Source organism: Durio zibethinus, chromosome 10 (genome assembly GCF_047325235.1).
Source record: "Durio zibethinus cultivar Kanyao isolate XHJ-2024 chromosome 10, ASM4732523v1, whole genome shotgun sequence".
NCBI classification, from domain to species: Eukaryota; Viridiplantae; Streptophyta; class Magnoliopsida; order Malvales; family Malvaceae; genus Durio; species Durio zibethinus.
The window spans coordinates 28,670,368-28,687,597 of record NC_143171.1 but is presented as its reverse complement, the minus strand read 5'-3'; the positions used below and the strand labels follow the sequence as shown (position 1 = coordinate 28,687,597).

Below are 17,230 nucleotides of genomic sequence, written 5' to 3'. Positions count from 1 at the left end.
TGTCCTAAGCAGTTTTTTTTATACAATATAATAGTAACGAAATAGTAAGGTACAGAAGTATTTTCATTTCAAGATTTAACCCAGATCTCATCTCTTTCCTCTTAGACTTGCACATCACCAACAAAACTCCCACTCGCATGTCCCATCCAAAATCAAAATGCACTGCCTGAAATCCACAACACCCTCCCTTAGATCTTCCTATTTAATCTCTTAGATCATTAGAGTCTCCTCAAAAATGGGCTCCAACCAGTCTGTACAAGTAGTCGAGGAAGAACAAGAAGAAAGCCAAGACGAAGACGAAGACGAAGACGACGAGGAAGATAACAATGAAGAAGGATCCAACTTAAGGGAACTCGAAAGCAACCACTTGGGCAAAAAAGTACTCGAACAAGAACCCGAAATGTTACCCTGTTACGCGTCAGCATCCCCACTCTCTCCACAGCTATCTTCATTGGGTACTCCCAGGATGGGTCCTTCAATCAAAGTGTGGGACCCATATAATGTATTAGCTCCACCTCCTCCGCTGCCTCCGCCTCCGGTTTTCTCCCGGAGTTTCTCTTTGGGTGATGATCGAAAGTTGATTGAGGTTTATTTAATTAACCATGGAGAGTGTGAGTTGAATTTGAGGCCTGATATTGTTGGTGGAAGATGCGACGCAGCCACCTTGACTTCTAATGGGAAGCGGCAAGCCAGGGCATTGGCTGTGTTCCTAAATTCTCAAGGGTTCAAGTTTAATGCCGTTTATTGCTCTCCGTTGGATCGAGCTAGATCGATGGCTCTTTCCGTTTGTCAGGTAAAGGCTTTTTTTTTATTCTTCTTAGAAGAATAAAGGAAATTGAAGTATGAGACGGTAATGGAATTGTTAAATTAGGATAAAAGTTTTAGCTTTAATAGTTAATCTCTTTAATATCCCTCGAGCAAATTGAGAAATTGATCCTGCTATAATTCGTGTTTTCTATCAAGTGCTTGCATGTTAAGAGAATAGGATTCAAAGTGGGATTTGGATTTGGATTAGAATTTTGGTTCTAGCTATTGCTACGGATCAAGGAAGCACAGGAGCAATTCCAAGAGTTGACAAAATTATATACCATTGGACTAACTAGTTATAGTTTGAAATTGTCTATCTTGTGGCCCTGATTTAGTTAACTTTTTGCCCATATGATGATGGAAAACGTGGATTTTTCTTGTTGAATCTTGATATTTAGATTGTTTTAGTAAGTGTTTATATGTTGTATGTGTTGGGTTGCTGAAGTCTCCCCTTCTCATCCTGGTTATTCAATTCTTTTACCTGACCTTTAATGTTTATTTGGAGTTTGCTGAGAGTTGCCGTAGGTGCATGATGAAGTGCACTCAAGTTGAAATAAATAGTTTAATATTAGTATTTAGGGTTAGCATAGGTTTTTTTTTCTCATCTTATATTTGGTTTAGTTGTATTTTCCTTCTATATTCTTTCTTTTCCTTTTCCTTCCTTTCTTGCAACTCGAAGGCTTCACAATAGGAAAGGGAATAGGGGGTTGTCTGTATCTTTCCTCGTATGGTCTGTATCTTAACTTGCTATATGGTCTTAAACAGAGTAGAGTGCTAAGCTGGGATTAAGTATATAATTTTTACGCTAACAGTGTGTAAGGACTTGTTGAAGAATGTAGTATATGATATAGTACATGTATTGAAATATTCTTGCTGTGATCAGACAACAGGCTGAGGTTATGTGCTATTGATGATTCCTGTGCATCTCTTATCTTCATACAAACTTATCATTCTTTGATTTCCCTTTCATTCTTCTCTTTTGTTTTGTTTGTAGTAGAAGACACTAAATTGTAGAGAATATAAGATACAGTATTTGATGTGTGCAAAGTTAATTAAGATCAAGTTAATGACAGCAAATAAACATAGGTTCCTCACAAATGTCATAGAGTCACTTATCAAATTCTTTGTTGATAGTTTGTTAAACCTATCATGGTCATGGTCTTACTTTCCTTGACTCGTTAATGAGCAATGAGCCAAACCAATGGTTAGACTAAGGATAAACTTCAACTGTTTTATATTTGCTTAATGAACGTGTAAATGGATGGTAACTTTAGCCTTCACTTCTGAAAGGCTATGTTCCTGTTACAGCCAAATGGTAAACAAGATTTCAAGGAAAAGGCTAATGACTTTTAGGAACTAAGACTTTGATCTGTGTCTATTGTTGCCTTTTTTTCTAGCAGTGGCAACAATAATTGATTCTTGAGTCAAATGTTCACTTACATATTTTACATGATATCCCCTAATTATTAGTTTGTGATAGAGGCAGCTTTAATGATGTTATAAGGTGAGATTTATGCATTTTCACACTTAGATATTGACTAACTACATTGCCCATCCTTTAAAATCATGCAGGAGATGAATTTTGCAGAGACACAGATACAATCCTCTGATGCACTTATGGATCTGAATATGGGGCACTGGGAGGGGTACCCTCGATCAGAAATATATACTCCTGAAGTTTTAAGTCTAATGGTAAGATACCAACCTGATTTTTCTGCGCCTTCTGGAGAATCTCTCAGGCAACTGGAATTTCGAATGGTTCAATTCTTGAATGGAACAGTCCTTGGACTTCCTGAAAAGTTGAGATCTGATTTTTCCTTACACCAAAATGAGAGTCGAGGACTTGCACACCATAACGCCCATGCTCTAACTAACTCAGTTCATGACAGAGATGTAACTTCTCTTCCACCATCCCATTGGGATATGCTTCAAAGGCAGCGACATGGGCTATCAAGGAAAAAGTCTGGTAAGAGCAGGCTACAGTTTGTGTCGCATATTGGTGAACATGATGCTGATGATGAAATGTCTCCCCGGGAAGCCAATCATCAACCTTCCATTCATGACTTAAATGTCAGGAGTTCCTCTTCCCCCTCCACCTCATCAGCCTCCTCTTCTGTTGGCCTTTTTACCCATTCCCTGCCAATTAAATGTCTCATCACGGGTCTCCTTGACTGCAGCCCTGTAATGTCACATAAGATCTGCATAGAAGACTCTTCTGTGACTGTACTACAGCATTCATGCAAAACAGGTTGGCAGATAAAACGGTTGAATGATACTGCACATCTTAGGCTTCTCTAGTTGGAGTTTGAGACTTATTATTATCCTACAGCAGAATTGCCGGTGGAAAAGTGAGTTGTTAAGTGATGGCTAGAATATGGCATTACTATGATTCATTCATCCAAGTATCCTGCAACTCATGCTCTCACTTGTGATTCTTCTACACTATGTTGTAGCATTCAAATTTATTCTTTTGATTTGTAGTGTTTATGGCAGCTGATTTTATAGAGTGAATTTATAATGTAATTCCTGTACTGGGTTAAAATAATTGATGTTGTCTATATATAGAAAATTGTAATGAAGTTGCATTTCTTTCGATTCATTTAATTTAGTTATGCTTAAGGATTAGTATCACATCAGAAGCTGACGAGTTTAGTACTAAATCTATTTGAATGTTTGGCTGCTACGTGTTCATTCAGTAGAAAAAAATCATATAAATTATGATGTTAACTATCTAATTAATCAACTGACAAACATAAATGTTACTTGCCAAGATTTTAAACATTTCATTCACGTCATCACATGATGACATGAATAATGTTATATGATAACTTAAAACTCCATTTATTTGTTTGTTTTAAAGAAAATAAACTACACACTTATAAGTTTTCATTTCTCAGGGTTCTGCGGAAGGGCCATGGAGACAGCTCATACTTGAATACTTCCCACCACATAGGCATGAAACTTGTAATGCCATCAGCAACCTTCAGCTTTCTAGTTGGAAAGTTGCAGCACGGGACTTGGGACGTGCAGTCATTCCACACATACACCAGATTATGATCAAATGGGTGGAAAGCCAATGGTGTTATCTCTTTTATTGGATTTTGGTCAGCAAACAGAGGACCATCAAGCCAGATATCACTTGGTCTAATCATATGCTCTAAACGTCATGTGCCCAAGTTACAGTCTTCTAATACCCATATCTTGAAGAAGGGATTCTCAAGAAACGAACCGGCTATTGCATATCTCAGACATCCCTGGCTCTGTTGGCAAAGCCTGTCTGCTGGTATTTTCTTGTTACTGATAACATCTGTGCTCTCAGGCGGTTTAATAAGCCGGCATTTTTTGGTATCTCTGAAAGGGTCAATGGCAACAAGGTTGTGCGCCTCTTCATCCAGCCAGTGCAGGATTCGATTCCAAACTACACAACATCCCAACTCGTTCAATTTTGTTTCTTCTGGACAATCTGCTTCGCTGGTATCCCATTCACCAGTTTCAGGAGAAAAAGTCACCAGGTTGAAAATATTGGAGATCTCTCTTTTAAGTAGCACTACTTTGTAAGTGTAGCCTGTAACGAGTAACCCTCCTTCTGTCTGAACAACGAAACCTACCTTAACTTCTTCAAGGTGATCATGTTCAAGAAGAGTTCGAGCAGGATGAGGTAGAGCCTTATATTGTTTGTTAAGAGGGTTGCATACAAAAAACTGTCCAGTGCTAGTTGCCATGCACAATATCAATTCAAGCCTTGATCCTACAACGTTAAAAGTGTCCTTCACGGGCGGAGGACGTGAGAAAAAAGACCGCACATAGAAGCCTGGAGGGTTAGAATCACCAGAACTAGCATGATCAGCAACAATGTCCGACTGGAAACTATTTTCAGCAGTATTTCGTTTCAGGAGTGCCCAAGGCGAGGATATTGAACACGAAGGGTTACGAGAGAGATAACACCTGGCAAAATGAGGGTCTGATATGAGGGAATGCCATTGCTTTGACACGGCCTTACACTTGAAGGCATCTTTCATTGGCAATTTCATAAGGATTTCTGCCCAAATAGAATCCTCTGGAGATTCATTATAGCTGGATTTGTTTGGTTGGCTGGTCGTCTGTTCCTCCAGCACTTCAGAACCTTGTTGATGTTGGTAATCGAAATTGAACTTCGGCATGCCAAAACCAAGAACTTTGAGAGAGCCCGCCCACAATTATCTATGTTTGAATAGGAAATATTTTGTTATATATATATATATTTATATAATTTTTTTGAGAATATTTTTTATACGTGAGTGTTTGTTTTTATGTTAATCTGTAACTCTAAGGGGATAGGGTTGTGGATGAGAAAATAAATAAGCAAATAAAAATAATAATATAAACAAAATTTGGATTTGATGCACGAAACTTTTTTTTTTTTAGACAATTGCTTGAAACTCTTCAACTAGTAATAAAAATTGTTATACATAAAGATTTATTTATAATAAATAAACAGTTATTTTATTTTGATGAATAATCATGTTATTTTATTTAAATGATTATAACTCTTTTGTTAAATAAACATTACAAACAATTATTTATGTTCAAATAAAATTATTCGTTTAGATAGTTATAATTCTTTTGTTATAAAACTCTTATAAATGCTTGTTTATGATTAAATATAATTATTTAAAATATGAAAAAAATTAAGCCTATTTATATTTACATATGTATATATATGTATATTCGAGTAGTTGCAAACATTGAGTACTATATGTATGCTGACAAATTAAATCTCAAAATATAAAGCATGTGCTGGATATATATTTAAGAAAATTCTGTAGTTGACGGTATTTATAGTATGGATGTTCAGTCAAGAATGATATAATGATATTGATGGTGCATTCCTTGTTTGGAATTTGGATGACCAACTATACTAAAACCGATCCACCTGAAGGCTGGGCTGGAAAATTAACTCTATTGTCTTGTTGAGCTTTTTCATTTCTTTTAATAATCATCATCTATTGTACACTTTTTGTTTAGAAGAAGTGCGCTCCAATCATAAACAAATATTCTTACAGTTGAATGCTCACACATCTTGTCTTCATTAAAATCGACTCACTCAGATATTCCTTTGAAGAAGCAAATTGCATTTAAGCTTGGATTGGAACACGATTTGCTATGCAATTTAAGTGTTTCACATGGATACAGCAAAAAGACAAAAAGGTTGAGGCCTCCTTTTTACAAAATCCAAGGCCTTAATCATGTGCACCGACGAATCTTACCTACTGTTCTTGTCACAATACCAAACAAATCAAGAGAAAGCAAAGGCTTCAATTATTATATCCCTGAATTTGAACTGCCAGTCTATCTCGTGTAGTGCAGCAGCAAGTTCCTCCCTGAAATCTTATCTTTTCACCACATTCAAATACTACAACCATATACCTCTAACTTTCCCTCAGTTTCAGCTAAAATTCTCAGACGACATCCATGGCTACTGGTACTAAGTTGTTTGCTGCCGCTGTTGCTATACCGATGGTCATTCTCTTTTCCAATTTGCAAACTGTCACCAATGAGCCTGCACTTTCAGCTTCTCCATCTGTTTTGCCATATGTCAATGCACCCAATATGTCCTCCTTTTTCCCTTCTGAAGCTCCCCCGCAGTGGCCAACAAGTTCAGCATTCCCACCCATACCAAGCTCAGGGGAGTTTGTAGGGAAGAGTTCCTGCAGTTCAGCTAAGTCTGATGTTAGTATTGTTATGCTTCTGGAACTCATAATCTTGTTTGTAATGAGACTGTTCTCTACTGTTTAAGCACATAAATTATACTCTATATATATAATTAGTAACAATCTACTCTGCTGTCAGCTGCTGTTCTTTACTGCCATTCATTTTCAGCCTTTGCAATTTTCATGCTTACTATCTGCAATACCAGAAAGAATCCCCAAATAGTATGAGAAATCTATTAAACAGTTCATGACAAGGAAAACTTGGACACTTAAAGCAGCCTAAAAGTTTCAGTCCCAGTTAGTAGTATTTTAACTACAAAATATATTTTCAAATAATCAGTTCAATTTGGTTTATTCTTTTTGTATAATTTCTGACAAAATTAACCAAATTAAAATGATTAAATTAATTATAAGAAAATTGAGTTTCAATTATACAAATAATTGTATGAGCTTCCCGTTTAATGTAGTAATAAGAAAGAATATTTCCAACTAATATTAGCGGCGTTAAACGAGTCCCAGCAAAATAGGTAACTTTTTCTTTAGCGACAATTTTCTTGGTCACTAGTTAAAGAAACCGACAACTCAACTTACAAAAAGGACAGCGTTAGCTAAATCGTAAAGAGAATGAATGAAGATTCCAAATACAAGTTCAGCATTCACCAAAATTCCTTTGAGAAATCACTACTCAACAAAGTCCAACCTCACAACATGGTTCAACAAATACGTAGACAAGTCCAACGTCTCCTCTTGGAACTCAATCATCGCCGAGTTAGCTCGCGCTGGCCACTCAGCCGAAGCTCTCCGAGCCTTCTCTTCAATGCGCAAGCTTTCTCTTAAACCAAACCGCTCCACTTTCCCTTGCGCTATCAAATCTTGTTCTGCTTTACTCGATCTTAACTCCGGCAAACAAACCCATCAGCAAGCTTTGATCTTTGGCTATGACTCTGACCTCTTTGTATCATCCGCTCTCATCGATATGTACTCAAAATGTGGGCAATTGAGAGACGCCAGAATATTGTTCGATCAAATTCCTCAACGAAATATCGTATCTTGGACTTCGATGATTACTGGGTATGTCCAAAACAATAGTGCTCACCAAGCTTTATTGCTCTTTAAAGAGTTCTTGATTCAGGAAAGGGAAAATGATGGAAATGTTGCAAATGAACAAGTTTTTATTGATTCAGTAGCAATTGTTTCTGTGCTTTCGGCTTGTTCTCGTGTACCTATAAAAGGAGCAAGTGAAGGGGTTCATGCGATGGTTATAAAGAAGGGATTTGATGGAGAAGTGGGTGTTGGAAATACACTGCTGGATGCATATGCTAAAAGGGGGGATGTGGGTCTGTCTAGGAAAGTGTTTGATACGATGGTTGAGAAGGATGAGGTTTCTTGGAATTCTATGATTTCTGTTTATGCTCAAAATGGACTGTCTAAAGAGGCTTTGGAGGTTTTTTATGGAATGGTAAGAGATAGTAATGTCAATTATAATGCCATTACACTTTCTGCTGTGTTGTTAGCTTGTGCTCATTCGGGGACTTTGCAAGCCGGGAAGTGTATACATGATCAGGTACTAATTATAGTTTCTTTGCTTTCTCAGTATAATTAATCTCTTGGTATAATGATTTTTGTAAGGTTTCGAGTGTTTAATCAGGTCTGAGATCTGTGTTTTTCTGTATAGGTTATAAAGATGGGTTTGGAGGATAATGTGATAGCGGGAACGTCCATTATTGACATGTATTGCAAATGTGGGAGAGTTGAAATGGCAAGGAAGGTATTTAGTTGCATGAAAGAGAAGAATGTCAAGTCATGGACTGCCTTGATCGCTGGTTATGGAATGCATGGTCGTGCCAAAGAAGCTATAGAGGTCTTCTACGAGATGATAAGTGCTGGGGTCAGACCAAATTACATAACGTTTGTGTCAGTTCTTGCAGCTTGTAGCCATGCTGGTTTGGTACAAGAGGGCTGGGAGTGTTTTAATGCAATGAAGGATGAATTCAATGTAGAACCTGGGCTGGAACATTATAGTTGCATGGTTGATCTTCTTGGACGAGCTGGATATCTTAGCCTTGCTTACAACTTGATCAGGCAAATGAAGGTGACACCTGATTTTATAATCTGGGGTTCACTTCTTGCAGCTTGTAGAATTCACAAGAATGTGGAGCTTGCAGAGATTTCTGCCAATAAATTGTTTGAATTAGACTCAAATAATTGTGGGTACTATGTCTTACTTTCTAACGTATATGCTGATGCTGGAAGGTGGGAAGATGTAGAGAGAATGAGGCTTCTTATGAAGGATCGTGGACTGGTTAAACCACCTGGATTCAGTTTGGTTGAACTGAAAGGTAAGGTTCATGTTTTCTTGATTGGTGATAAGGGGCATCCTCAACATGTGAAAATATACGAGTATTTGGAAGAGCTAAATGTGCAGCTGCAACAAGTTGGCTATATACCCAATATGACATCAGTTCTCTATGATGTGGATGAAGAAGAGAAAGGATTGACCTTGCGGGTTCATAGTGAGAAGTTGGCGGTTGTCTTTGCAATCATGCATACAATTCCTGGTGCAACAATCCATGTTATGAAGAATCTCAGGATTTGCGGGGACTGTCATAATTTCATTAAGTTAATTTCAAAGATTGTTGATCGGAAAATTGTTGTAAGAGATTCAAAGCGATTTCACCATTTTAAGGATGGATTCTGTTCTTGTGGAGATTATTGGTGACATATGCATTGTTGGATAACCAAAATTGAAGACTAAGATGCCAACTGTGAGCTTCAGGCACCTTTGACTTGATTGACAATGTTTTGATCTTGGCTCTCTAAATGATTTGGGATGTGAGAAATTGCATAATAATTTGACTTTGAAGTCCAAAAAAAGTTCTCAGATGCTCCACTAACAAGACTTGATATCAATTGGCTTTACCACATCACCTTCTAACAGTGTGAGTTCAGCTGAGTTAAATGCTTGATGGATTGGTTATTGAATCGACAGAAGAGTAAGACGTTAAGAGGTTAGAAAGCTGTGATTCTTGCCTCCCGAGTATCAGATTGTTTGTCAAATTGAAACGCATTCCCTTTAATGTGGGGCAAATAAACGTAATATAGCTACCTTGGTTTGGTTTGCTCTTCAAAATTAAAAAAAGTGATAAAAGCTGTTTTTAGTAGCTAGCTAGCTTTCATTATTAATAAAAAGATGAACAAAATTGAAGTACAAGTTTTTACATATTGCGTGAAAAGCCAATGGAAGCGATTCCATGATTTGGAAATAAAAAAACTTTCTTGATTTCTACATACAGTTATATTAATTTGTGCAAATCCTTGAACATTTTTTTTTTGGAATTTAAATGGGCAAGAACAAGTTAAAAAACTTGGTTAGAGTCGAGAATAGGGATAGTGAGCTTACGTGGGAATTATATACTTAAGGTAGTTATCCCATTATTTTCGGAAAGTTGTCTAAAAATTATTTATTTAATCAATCAATAGAAAAAAAAAAAAAAGGAAACCAAAGTAAAGTTTCTTCTTCTGGAAGAATAAGTTCCAAATGTAGAGTTTTAAAGGACCAAGTTGGAGTTGCCAAAATATGACAACGAATATTCTATTTTGGCTACCATAGGATATACCATTCTTCTTTGTAGCGGCCTGGCTTATTTGTTATTTATACCAAATTCGTTTTTAAAAAAAAACATACTGTTAAAAGAATAATTGGAGTGCCTAATTGAGCAAATCTATTATTTTAAGTTTGAGAAATATTGAAAATAAAAATAAATAAATTAAATATTTAATTTAAGACTAATCATTTGAAGTGTTGCGTATTATTTTGTCTGAACGAAAAGCAAAGCTCGTGATCAGCTCATGCCTGCCAGAACCGGCCTCGGGGATAAAAAAAAAAAAGGGAAAAGGTTGACGAAGTGTCATTTTCGTAATTAACATCAAACCACATGGTTAATTCGGTATGGTATGTCTAAATCACGCGAGGGTTTTCTACCTTGCTATTTTTTTGCGCTATAAAACTGGAAATGCCAGCTTTCTATCACCTGAGCATTTGGCAGCGAGAGAGAGGCGAATCCTTAAGGAAATCTAAAAATCCCTCTTCACTTCATTTTCTCTTGCTTCCATTTCTCAAAGTTTCTCCCATTCTTTGGGCGATGGCTTCCATTTCTGATTCTTCCAAACAGTCCCTTATCCCAAGCTTCCTATACTCTTCTTCTCCCAATTCATTATCTCTCGATCGAATCCTCGATGCCAACAACCATGCCATTGGTGCTTTGCGCTCCACTACACTCGATGCTCCCACACTATCGTCGCCGCCGTCGATCAAGACGAGGACGTTCATGATCGCCTCGCCAAATGAGCCTGGTAGGAAGATCGAGATGTACTCGCCTCAGTTCTATGCTGCTTGTACCGTTGGCGGTATCCTTAGCTGTGGTCTCACTCACACGGCGGTTACTCCTCTCGACCTTGTCAAATGTAATATGCAGGTATACAGATTTGCCTCTCTTCTTTTGTAATAGTTTTTAAGATTATATCTGAGCTAAGCTTGTTGTTCGCTGGAGAATTTTGATTGACAAATTGTTGCTTATTAGATCTGTGCCTAGTTTTTACTGCTTCATTTGTAAAATTAAATCACTGTCTATCGCTGTTTTTCAAGATTTAAGACTCGTTTCCCTTCGATTTTGATGCTTTAGTGTTTGATTGTAGCTTTTTAGGGTTTCAGTTCTAGAAATTTGGAACAATATTGGAGTATAGCACTCAAGATTTGAATTTTCTGTCCAAATCTCGATCTTTCTCTTCTAATAGATGCTTTTACTTGATTTTTGCTTTGTGCATCAGGTTATTTACTAGTATTTAATAGTACTTGTAAAGGATTTCCTGAATTTAAGTTGGGAAGTTTTGTTATATGAATACTTGTTTTATTTGTTGCAGTTAATATATGCTCATTTTTCATTGTAATGGTTAGTATTGGATGCACCTGACAACTATACATCATAGACACAGTGATTTATAATAGAACAGTAGATACTAATTTATGGATTTATTTTTCTGTTAGCAATCTGGTATAATATCTAAACTGACATCTGGATTGTTGTTTTGACAGATTGACCCAGCAAAATACAAAAGTATCTCATCTGGTTTTGGTGTTCTGCTGAAGGAGCAAGGAGTCAGAGGCTTCTTCCGTGGTTGGGTTCCTACGCTTCTCGGTTATAGTGCACAGGGTGCTTGCAAGTTTGGATTCTATGAGTTTTTCAAGAAGTACTATTCTGACCTTGCTGGACCTGAATATTTTGCTAAGTACAAGACCCTGATCTATCTTGCTGGCTCTGCCTCTGCTGAGGTGATTGCTGATGTTGCGCTTTGCCCCTTCGAGGCAGTCAAGGTCAGGGTTCAAACCCAGCCCGGTTTTGCTAGGGGTCTGTCAGATGGTCTTCCCAAGTTTGTCAAATCTGAAGGTGCTCTTGGGTACGCTGCTCAGCACTGTTAAATTTTCTGTATTAAGTAACACGAGGAAACATCTATCAGAATGAGCGTTATAACTATTTCCTTTTGCAGATTGTACAAGGGTATTGCTCCTCTTTGGGGCCGTCAGATTCCATGTAAGTTTGGCATGTATACTTTTCATGGATAATTACTGGCTTTATATCATTACTCATTGCATCAGGAGACTGTACCTTTTGGTTATCCTTCCTTTTTTTTTTCTCTTCCGCTTTTTCTTTAACCCAACATTTTTCATGGTAGTTCTAGCATTTGCTAATTACAACAAAGTGTAAGCTTATTTATATGTTCTTCCTTTCTTGTAGATACCATGATGAAGTTTGCTTCTTTCGAAACCATTGTTGAGATGATCTACAAGTATGGTATTCCCACTCCAAAGGATCAGTGCAGCAAATCTCTGCAGCTTGGTGTTAGTTTTGCTGGTGGTTATATTGCTGGTGTCTTCTGTGCTATTGTTTCTCATCCAGCTGACAACCTTGTTTCTTTCCTCAACAATGCCAAAGGGGCAACTGTTGGTGATGTAAGTGCTGTACCTTGGATTATCCGTTTCATCTATATGAATCATTTTTACTTTGCCTTGACCGTGCTGTTTTTTCTACCATACAGGCTGTGAAGAAGCTTGGCTTGTGGGGTCTCTTTACCCGTGGGCTTCCTCTTCGTATTGTCATGATTGGAACACTAACTGGGGCTCAGTGGGGTATCTATGATGCTTTCAAAGTGTTTGTGGGACTGTAAGTTCTTCCCATCATGGTTATAAAGATCAGTCTCTCTTTATATTGATTTTCATGTGATTATAGTGTGTATTAATGGGATTTTATGTAATCTTTCAGGCCAACTACTGGTGGTGTTGCTCCTGCTGCAGCTGCTGCAACGGCTGCTACTCAGCTTGCAAAGGCATAGAATGTTGGAAGATCAACTGAAATAGTTATGTTGTTCAAATAGGCCTGCAAAACCTTTTCATAGGGACAAATAAACATAGGATTGCTGAAAATTGCTTGAATGAGTTTCAAGCTGGAGGAAAGTATTTTTTTGCATTAAGAACTTCTGTCAACTCGTTTTGTTTTGACTACTGTTGTGTTGGTTTTAGTCTCATCCTCTAAATTCCGGGGACCTTTTTTTTTTTTTTTATGTTGTAGTTAGATCACGATATGGAATTTCATTTGAAGATCAAATTTCCCCCACTGCAGCGGTAAAAAATAATGAGCAGTTGGGGGTATACCACTGATTTACCTTTCTAAGCAAGCTATGAGGAGAGATTTATTGCCTGTCTTTTTACTTTGGAATTTCTTGTTTGGTCTTTCTTCTCTTTTTATCTCTTACCAAAAAATCGAGTTGAACTACCAACGGTATTGCACTTTTTTTTTCCATTTTGGTCGAAACATTCAAGCTGGTTTCGATTTAGACGAGGCCTTTTGACAGGATATTTCCTATTTTTCAACCAACGGTTTATGGTGCTTGCTCCAAAAGTAGACAAGTTCAAAGAAACGTGAAGAAGATGCATTTATGATATTCGAAGTAATCACAATACACAATGCATAAAAGGCACAGGTGGAGCCTCAATATTACTGCTTGTTAAAAATAGAAACAACGGATTAAAAGCCTGATAAACTTAGAAAACAAAAGTTTCATCCACTGTATTCCACAAAACCTTCAAATGGAGCTTCCTAAGCCGAGGATGTCCATAAACAACCAAAGAATCAAGCTATTAAACCGAATATACAGCATCTCTAAACACTTTTCCTTATTATTATTATTATTATTCTCTTGATGAATATGCTTGGAATCAAGAACAGACAAAGCTATTCAAGACTACATTCATCAAGCAATGTTAATTGTGAAGGAGACATAGGGATGGGCGTCGGCATCACCTCCTAAACCAGCCATCGCTCCACCTTCTTCTTCATTTTTCCAGCATGTGCTGCATTTTAAGAAGGATCACTGTCAGGGTCAGTGTCAAATCAGGGAGAGTAGGAAATAACATAGTAAGAAAATCAAGGCAACTCTTTACAGGATGGCCAAATTAAAAGTTCACAATCTCGTAACACTGTCGATAAATTTGGTATCTTCTGGATTTGCATAGCCATTGTTAGCCACGCACACACTAACTGAGAGAATATATAGCATGTGCTTAAAATAACTCATTTCAACACAATTTCCAGTTAATTATATTCAGAACCTTTCCACCTTGCATACTAAAGTAACAAGTAGGGGAATTTGAGTAGTGATTTTTCAGTTTATTTATGTATCCATATCGGGAAGATTTGCACAACATAGCCAAGACAATGGATACCATCTTCACTCTGGTTGAATCAATTTTATCACACAAAACAAAATAAAGGCTGCTGGACTTACCTGTTTGCACTATTACATAATCCTTCAAGGATAGATCGCACTTTCTTCTCACCCTTCACAGATGGGGCTAAAACACATGCCTGATACCAGTTCAAAACCACCACTCAGTCATCAAGCAAATGTTGATTCAGAAACAATTATGGAAATGAATGAGTTAAAAGTTACCAGGAAAGATGGCGGCAAACCATATCTCAGAATGCTCTCTGCAAAGACACGTACAGCACAAAAGTGCATCCAGGAGCTGAAAACCTACAAGCAAGCAACTTATTCACTAAGCAGTTCAAAATATAGCAAGATTTAAGGGATTTCGAGGAACAGGAAAGGAAATATATAATACCTCTCCATAACTAGTGTAGCACCATTGCAAAAGAGAGCTTCGCAAGGTATCTTGATCTTGTATCAATTTTTCTAGTTCCTGTGTTTGACTCTCTTGTGCTTCTGGACTATATTCAAAATCACGAATCTGAATGAAATCAAAAGAAATGCAGCAACAATGGGAATAAGACATCCTCTAACAGAGTTAAACATTTTTTAATTTTAGATTAAATACTCCATTAGCACACTGACAAAAAATGCAAATGCAACCATAGAATGCACCCACTTGGAAGCCTCTTTCACGTGCACTAGTTCTGAAATTGTCTGCAACGCGACCAAATAATGTGACAGTGTAGAGAGCATATTCATTATCTTCATACAACTTCTTGGAAGACCTAGGGACCTGAAAACACATGGAAATGTTACTCGGAATGACCTCAATAACGAATAAGAAAGTTTAATAACTATAAATGAATAAGTCAGATGATACAAAGAGTGAATGCTATAATAAGTCAGAGAATAGTTGTAAATAAGAAGCTAAAACTTTCAACTTTCTGTCATCATTAAAGCCAGAAATTTTATCTAAAAAATTAATTCTATTTCTCACATCACCGGTAATAAACTAAGACAACTAGTCAGCATCCCAAGATTCAGCTATTCCACAGACAAGATATCACAAGAAGAATAACTGCTCTGTCAGGTGGCATTCTATATCACAAGCAATAATGAATTGACAACTAAAGTTACAAATTTGAACCAAGAATGATATTGCTTACCACATAGCTAGTCAATGTTTCATAGCTTGATAGCCAATCCTTCTGCGAATACTTGGGAATAATTGCAAGGAGAGTCACTAGGTGTTCCGAAGTAATGATATCCTCTGGCTTCACTAGATTAGACAGATCACGAACAGCCAAGCTAAAATAGGCAGAAGTTGATCAGCTATTACAAGCAAAATATTCTTGCATATGCAACAATCAGACTAAAGCAACAGTCGAACCTTCCACTTTGCTTTCGATTTATGGCATTAAGTTGCCCACGCACATTGTTATACTCAGCGACACGAACCTAACATAATAAATAAAATTTTAAGACCCAAGTTTTCCATTCAAGCTATACATGTCATACACCAACATGTTACAAATAAAAATAAATAAATACAGTGAAGGAACCGTAACCTTGAGATTATCCTCAATCCTTGCCACTTGAGTGTGAATACCATCAACAATTTCCCTCAAAGGGGACATTGTTGGGTACTTTGCTTCATGCCAAACAAACCTACCATCACAACACCAAAAAGCAACTCGTGTAAAAACACATTGTGCATAATACCCTATCCACATTCATTCAGTGGAGTTAGCAAAATTTGACCTGGTTAGATAAGAATCAATGGGGACTCCATCAACCGTGAGAGCATTGGTCTCCAATCCAGATACCCTCTCCAGTTCCTCGATCTGCCTCCTGATTTTGTGAGAAACTCCTTCGATAAAGCTATTTGACTGCACATAGATCGAAACAAAAACTCAAAACCAATTCCATAAATTCTCCTAATTTATTTTATTTTGTTTTAAAATAATCTAAAGACAGTAAGGTAAGAGTGCAGAAATCAAAGTAAGAATAGAAAGTTGATAAATTTTAATATCAGGGCTTCAGTGTAATCATCAGAAAATGAAAAGATCTAAGAAAGAGTAGAATTTGATAAATAAAAAAGCAGAAAGAAAGGGAATTGAGAATGAATAATACAAGTAAAAAAGAAGGGAATTACTTTGAAGAGATCATCAGTGAGAGAAAGGAGGGAATCGAAAGTTCCAACACGGAGATTGGGTATGTTGAACTGCAAAAATAGAATTCAAAGAAGGGATGAGAAAAATAAGATGTAATTTGGGAAAAGAAAGAGAGATTATTAGATAAGATACTCTGTAAATAGGAGTGTCGAAGGAATGCTTGGAGATTTGGTCTTGTAAATTATTCCACACAGTGGACACAGAGTTCTGAACCGAAAGAGACACTGCCCAGTATCTGCTCGCCATTCACAACAATAACAAACACAGAGAAACACAGACAAGACTGAGAAGACAGCGCGAGGTCACGTATCAATTGGCCAAGTTTAAGGAAGGATCGTTGAGAAAAAAGGTACAAATTTTATTACGTTTTATTTAGTATTACTTTTTCTGATTTTTTTTTTTCTTTTTCTGATATCAAGGAATCCACAAAATAAACGGGTAATATTTTTTCATATTATATATATATATATATATCATTTATCATCTATTTATTTATTTATATATATAAAGTGTAAATTTATTGACTTAAATATTTTTATAAATTTTATTAAATTAATAAATTTATCTTTAAATTTATAATTTTTATTAATTTATTTAAGTTTAATTTAAATTAACTAAAATTAAAAATAAATTTTATGTGAAATTAAACTATTTAAAATTTTAATTTCAAAATTACTAAAAATGATTCGTTAAAATATTTTTAGTAAATATTTTTATAAATTTTAATTTAAATGATATTAGTAAACCAAATCATCAATAAAATTTATCTTAATATATACTATTTTACTATGAATT

At 36.5% G+C, this 17,230-nt stretch overlaps 6 protein-coding genes across 6 annotated transcripts; 4 read left to right on the top strand and 2 right to left on the bottom strand.

The window, feature by feature from the left end:
• Nucleotides 1-46: 46 nt before the first annotated feature.
• On the top strand, nt 47-3,406 carry LOC111292114 (uncharacterized). The gene is made up of 2 exons (XM_022884338.2): nt 47-793; nt 2,380-3,406. The coding sequence occupies exons 1-2, from the start codon at nt 236-238 to the stop codon at nt 3,103-3,105; spliced, it is 1,284 nt and encodes a 427-aa protein (XP_022740073.2). The 5' UTR covers nt 47-235; the 3' UTR covers nt 3,106-3,406.
• Nucleotides 3,407-3,853: 447 nt separating this feature from the next.
• Nucleotides 3,854-5,062, bottom strand: LOC111293458 (putative F-box protein At3g28280). The gene has a single exon (XM_022886188.2). It carries the CDS (start codon nt 4,965-4,967, stop codon nt 3,972-3,974), a length of 996 nt encoding a protein of 331 aa, XP_022741923.2. The 5' UTR covers nt 4,968-5,062; the 3' UTR covers nt 3,854-3,971.
• A 1,053-nt stretch (nt 5,063-6,115) lies between these two features.
• Nucleotides 6,116-6,620, top strand: LOC111293065 (uncharacterized). The gene has a single exon (XM_022885781.2). The coding sequence runs from the start codon at nt 6,259-6,261 to the stop codon at nt 6,580-6,582; it is 324 nt and encodes a 107-aa protein (XP_022741516.1). The 5' UTR covers nt 6,116-6,258; the 3' UTR covers nt 6,583-6,620.
• Nucleotides 6,621-7,027: 407 nt separating this feature from the next.
• On the top strand, nt 7,028-9,783 carry LOC111291750 (Tetratricopeptide repeat (TPR)-like superfamily protein). The gene is made up of 2 exons (XM_022883714.2): nt 7,028-8,061; nt 8,173-9,783. Exons 1-2 carry the CDS (start codon nt 7,126-7,128, stop codon nt 9,214-9,216), a joined length of 1,980 nt encoding a protein of 659 aa, XP_022739449.2. The 5' UTR covers nt 7,028-7,125; the 3' UTR covers nt 9,217-9,783.
• Nucleotides 9,784-10,530: 747 nt separating this feature from the next.
• On the top strand, nt 10,531-13,267 carry LOC111291751 (mitochondrial phosphate carrier protein 3, mitochondrial-like). The gene is made up of 6 exons (XM_022883715.2): nt 10,531-10,972; nt 11,590-11,951; nt 12,042-12,085; nt 12,290-12,504; nt 12,591-12,715; nt 12,815-13,267. The coding sequence occupies exons 1-6, from the start codon at nt 10,640-10,642 to the stop codon at nt 12,882-12,884; spliced, it is 1,149 nt and encodes a 382-aa protein (XP_022739450.2). The 5' UTR covers nt 10,531-10,639; the 3' UTR covers nt 12,885-13,267.
• A 192-nt stretch (nt 13,268-13,459) lies between these two features.
• On the bottom strand, nt 13,460-16,806 carry LOC111291752 (V-type proton ATPase subunit C-like). Its single transcript, XM_022883716.2, has 11 exons — nt 16,568-16,806; nt 16,417-16,485; nt 16,023-16,150; nt 15,830-15,929; nt 15,652-15,719; nt 15,428-15,569; nt 14,938-15,054; nt 14,674-14,799; nt 14,502-14,585; nt 14,337-14,416; nt 13,460-13,902 (listed from the first exon to the last, which is right to left on the bottom strand). The coding sequence occupies exons 1-11, from the start codon at nt 16,679-16,681 to the stop codon at nt 13,803-13,805; spliced, it is 1,128 nt and encodes a 375-aa protein (XP_022739451.2). The 5' UTR covers nt 16,682-16,806; the 3' UTR covers nt 13,460-13,802.
• Between the last annotated feature and the right edge of the window lie 424 nt (nt 16,807-17,230).

What these genes read in the sequence shown, in the direction of transcription:
- LOC111292114 (XM_022884338.2), top strand. Translation starts at nt 236, where the DNA reads ATGGGCTCCAACCAGTCTGTACAAGTAGTCGAGGAAGAACAAGAAGAA. An exon ending in TGGCTCTTTCCGTTTGTCAG is followed by an intron (nt 794 to 2,379) that starts GTAAAGGCTTTT and finishes AAAATCATGCAG; the next exon opens with GAGATGAATTTTGCAGAGAC.
- LOC111293458 (XM_022886188.2), bottom strand. Translation starts at nt 4,967, where the DNA reads ATGCCGAAGTTCAATTTCGATTACCAACATCAACAAGGTTCTGAAGTG.
- LOC111293065 (XM_022885781.2), top strand. Translation starts at nt 6,259, where the DNA reads ATGGCTACTGGTACTAAGTTGTTTGCTGCCGCTGTTGCTATACCGATG.
- LOC111291750 (XM_022883714.2), top strand. Translation starts at nt 7,126, where the DNA reads ATGAAGATTCCAAATACAAGTTCAGCATTCACCAAAATTCCTTTGAGA. An exon ending in GGAAGTGTATACATGATCAG is followed by an intron (nt 8,062 to 8,172) that starts GTACTAATTATA and finishes TTTTCTGTATAG; the next exon opens with GTTATAAAGATGGGTTTGGA.
- LOC111291751 (XM_022883715.2), top strand. Translation starts at nt 10,640, where the DNA reads ATGGCTTCCATTTCTGATTCTTCCAAACAGTCCCTTATCCCAAGCTTC. An exon ending in TTGGGGCCGTCAGATTCCAT is followed by an intron (nt 12,086 to 12,289) that starts GTAAGTTTGGCA and finishes CCTTTCTTGTAG; the next exon opens with ATACCATGATGAAGTTTGCT. An exon ending in AAGGGGCAACTGTTGGTGAT is followed by an intron (nt 12,505 to 12,590) that starts GTAAGTGCTGTA and finishes TCTACCATACAG; the next exon opens with GCTGTGAAGAAGCTTGGCTT.
- LOC111291752 (XM_022883716.2), bottom strand. Translation starts at nt 16,681, where the DNA reads ATGGCGAGCAGATACTGGGCAGTGTCTCTTTCGGTTCAGAACTCTGTG. An exon ending in TCGACACTCCTATTTACAGA is followed by an intron (nt 16,486 to 16,567) that starts GTATCTTATCTA and finishes CTATTTTTGCAG; the next exon opens with TTCAACATACCCAATCTCCG. An exon ending in TCACTGATGATCTCTTCAAA is followed by an intron (nt 16,151 to 16,416) that starts GTAATTCCCTTC and finishes ATCTATGTGCAG; the next exon opens with TCAAATAGCTTTATCGAAGG.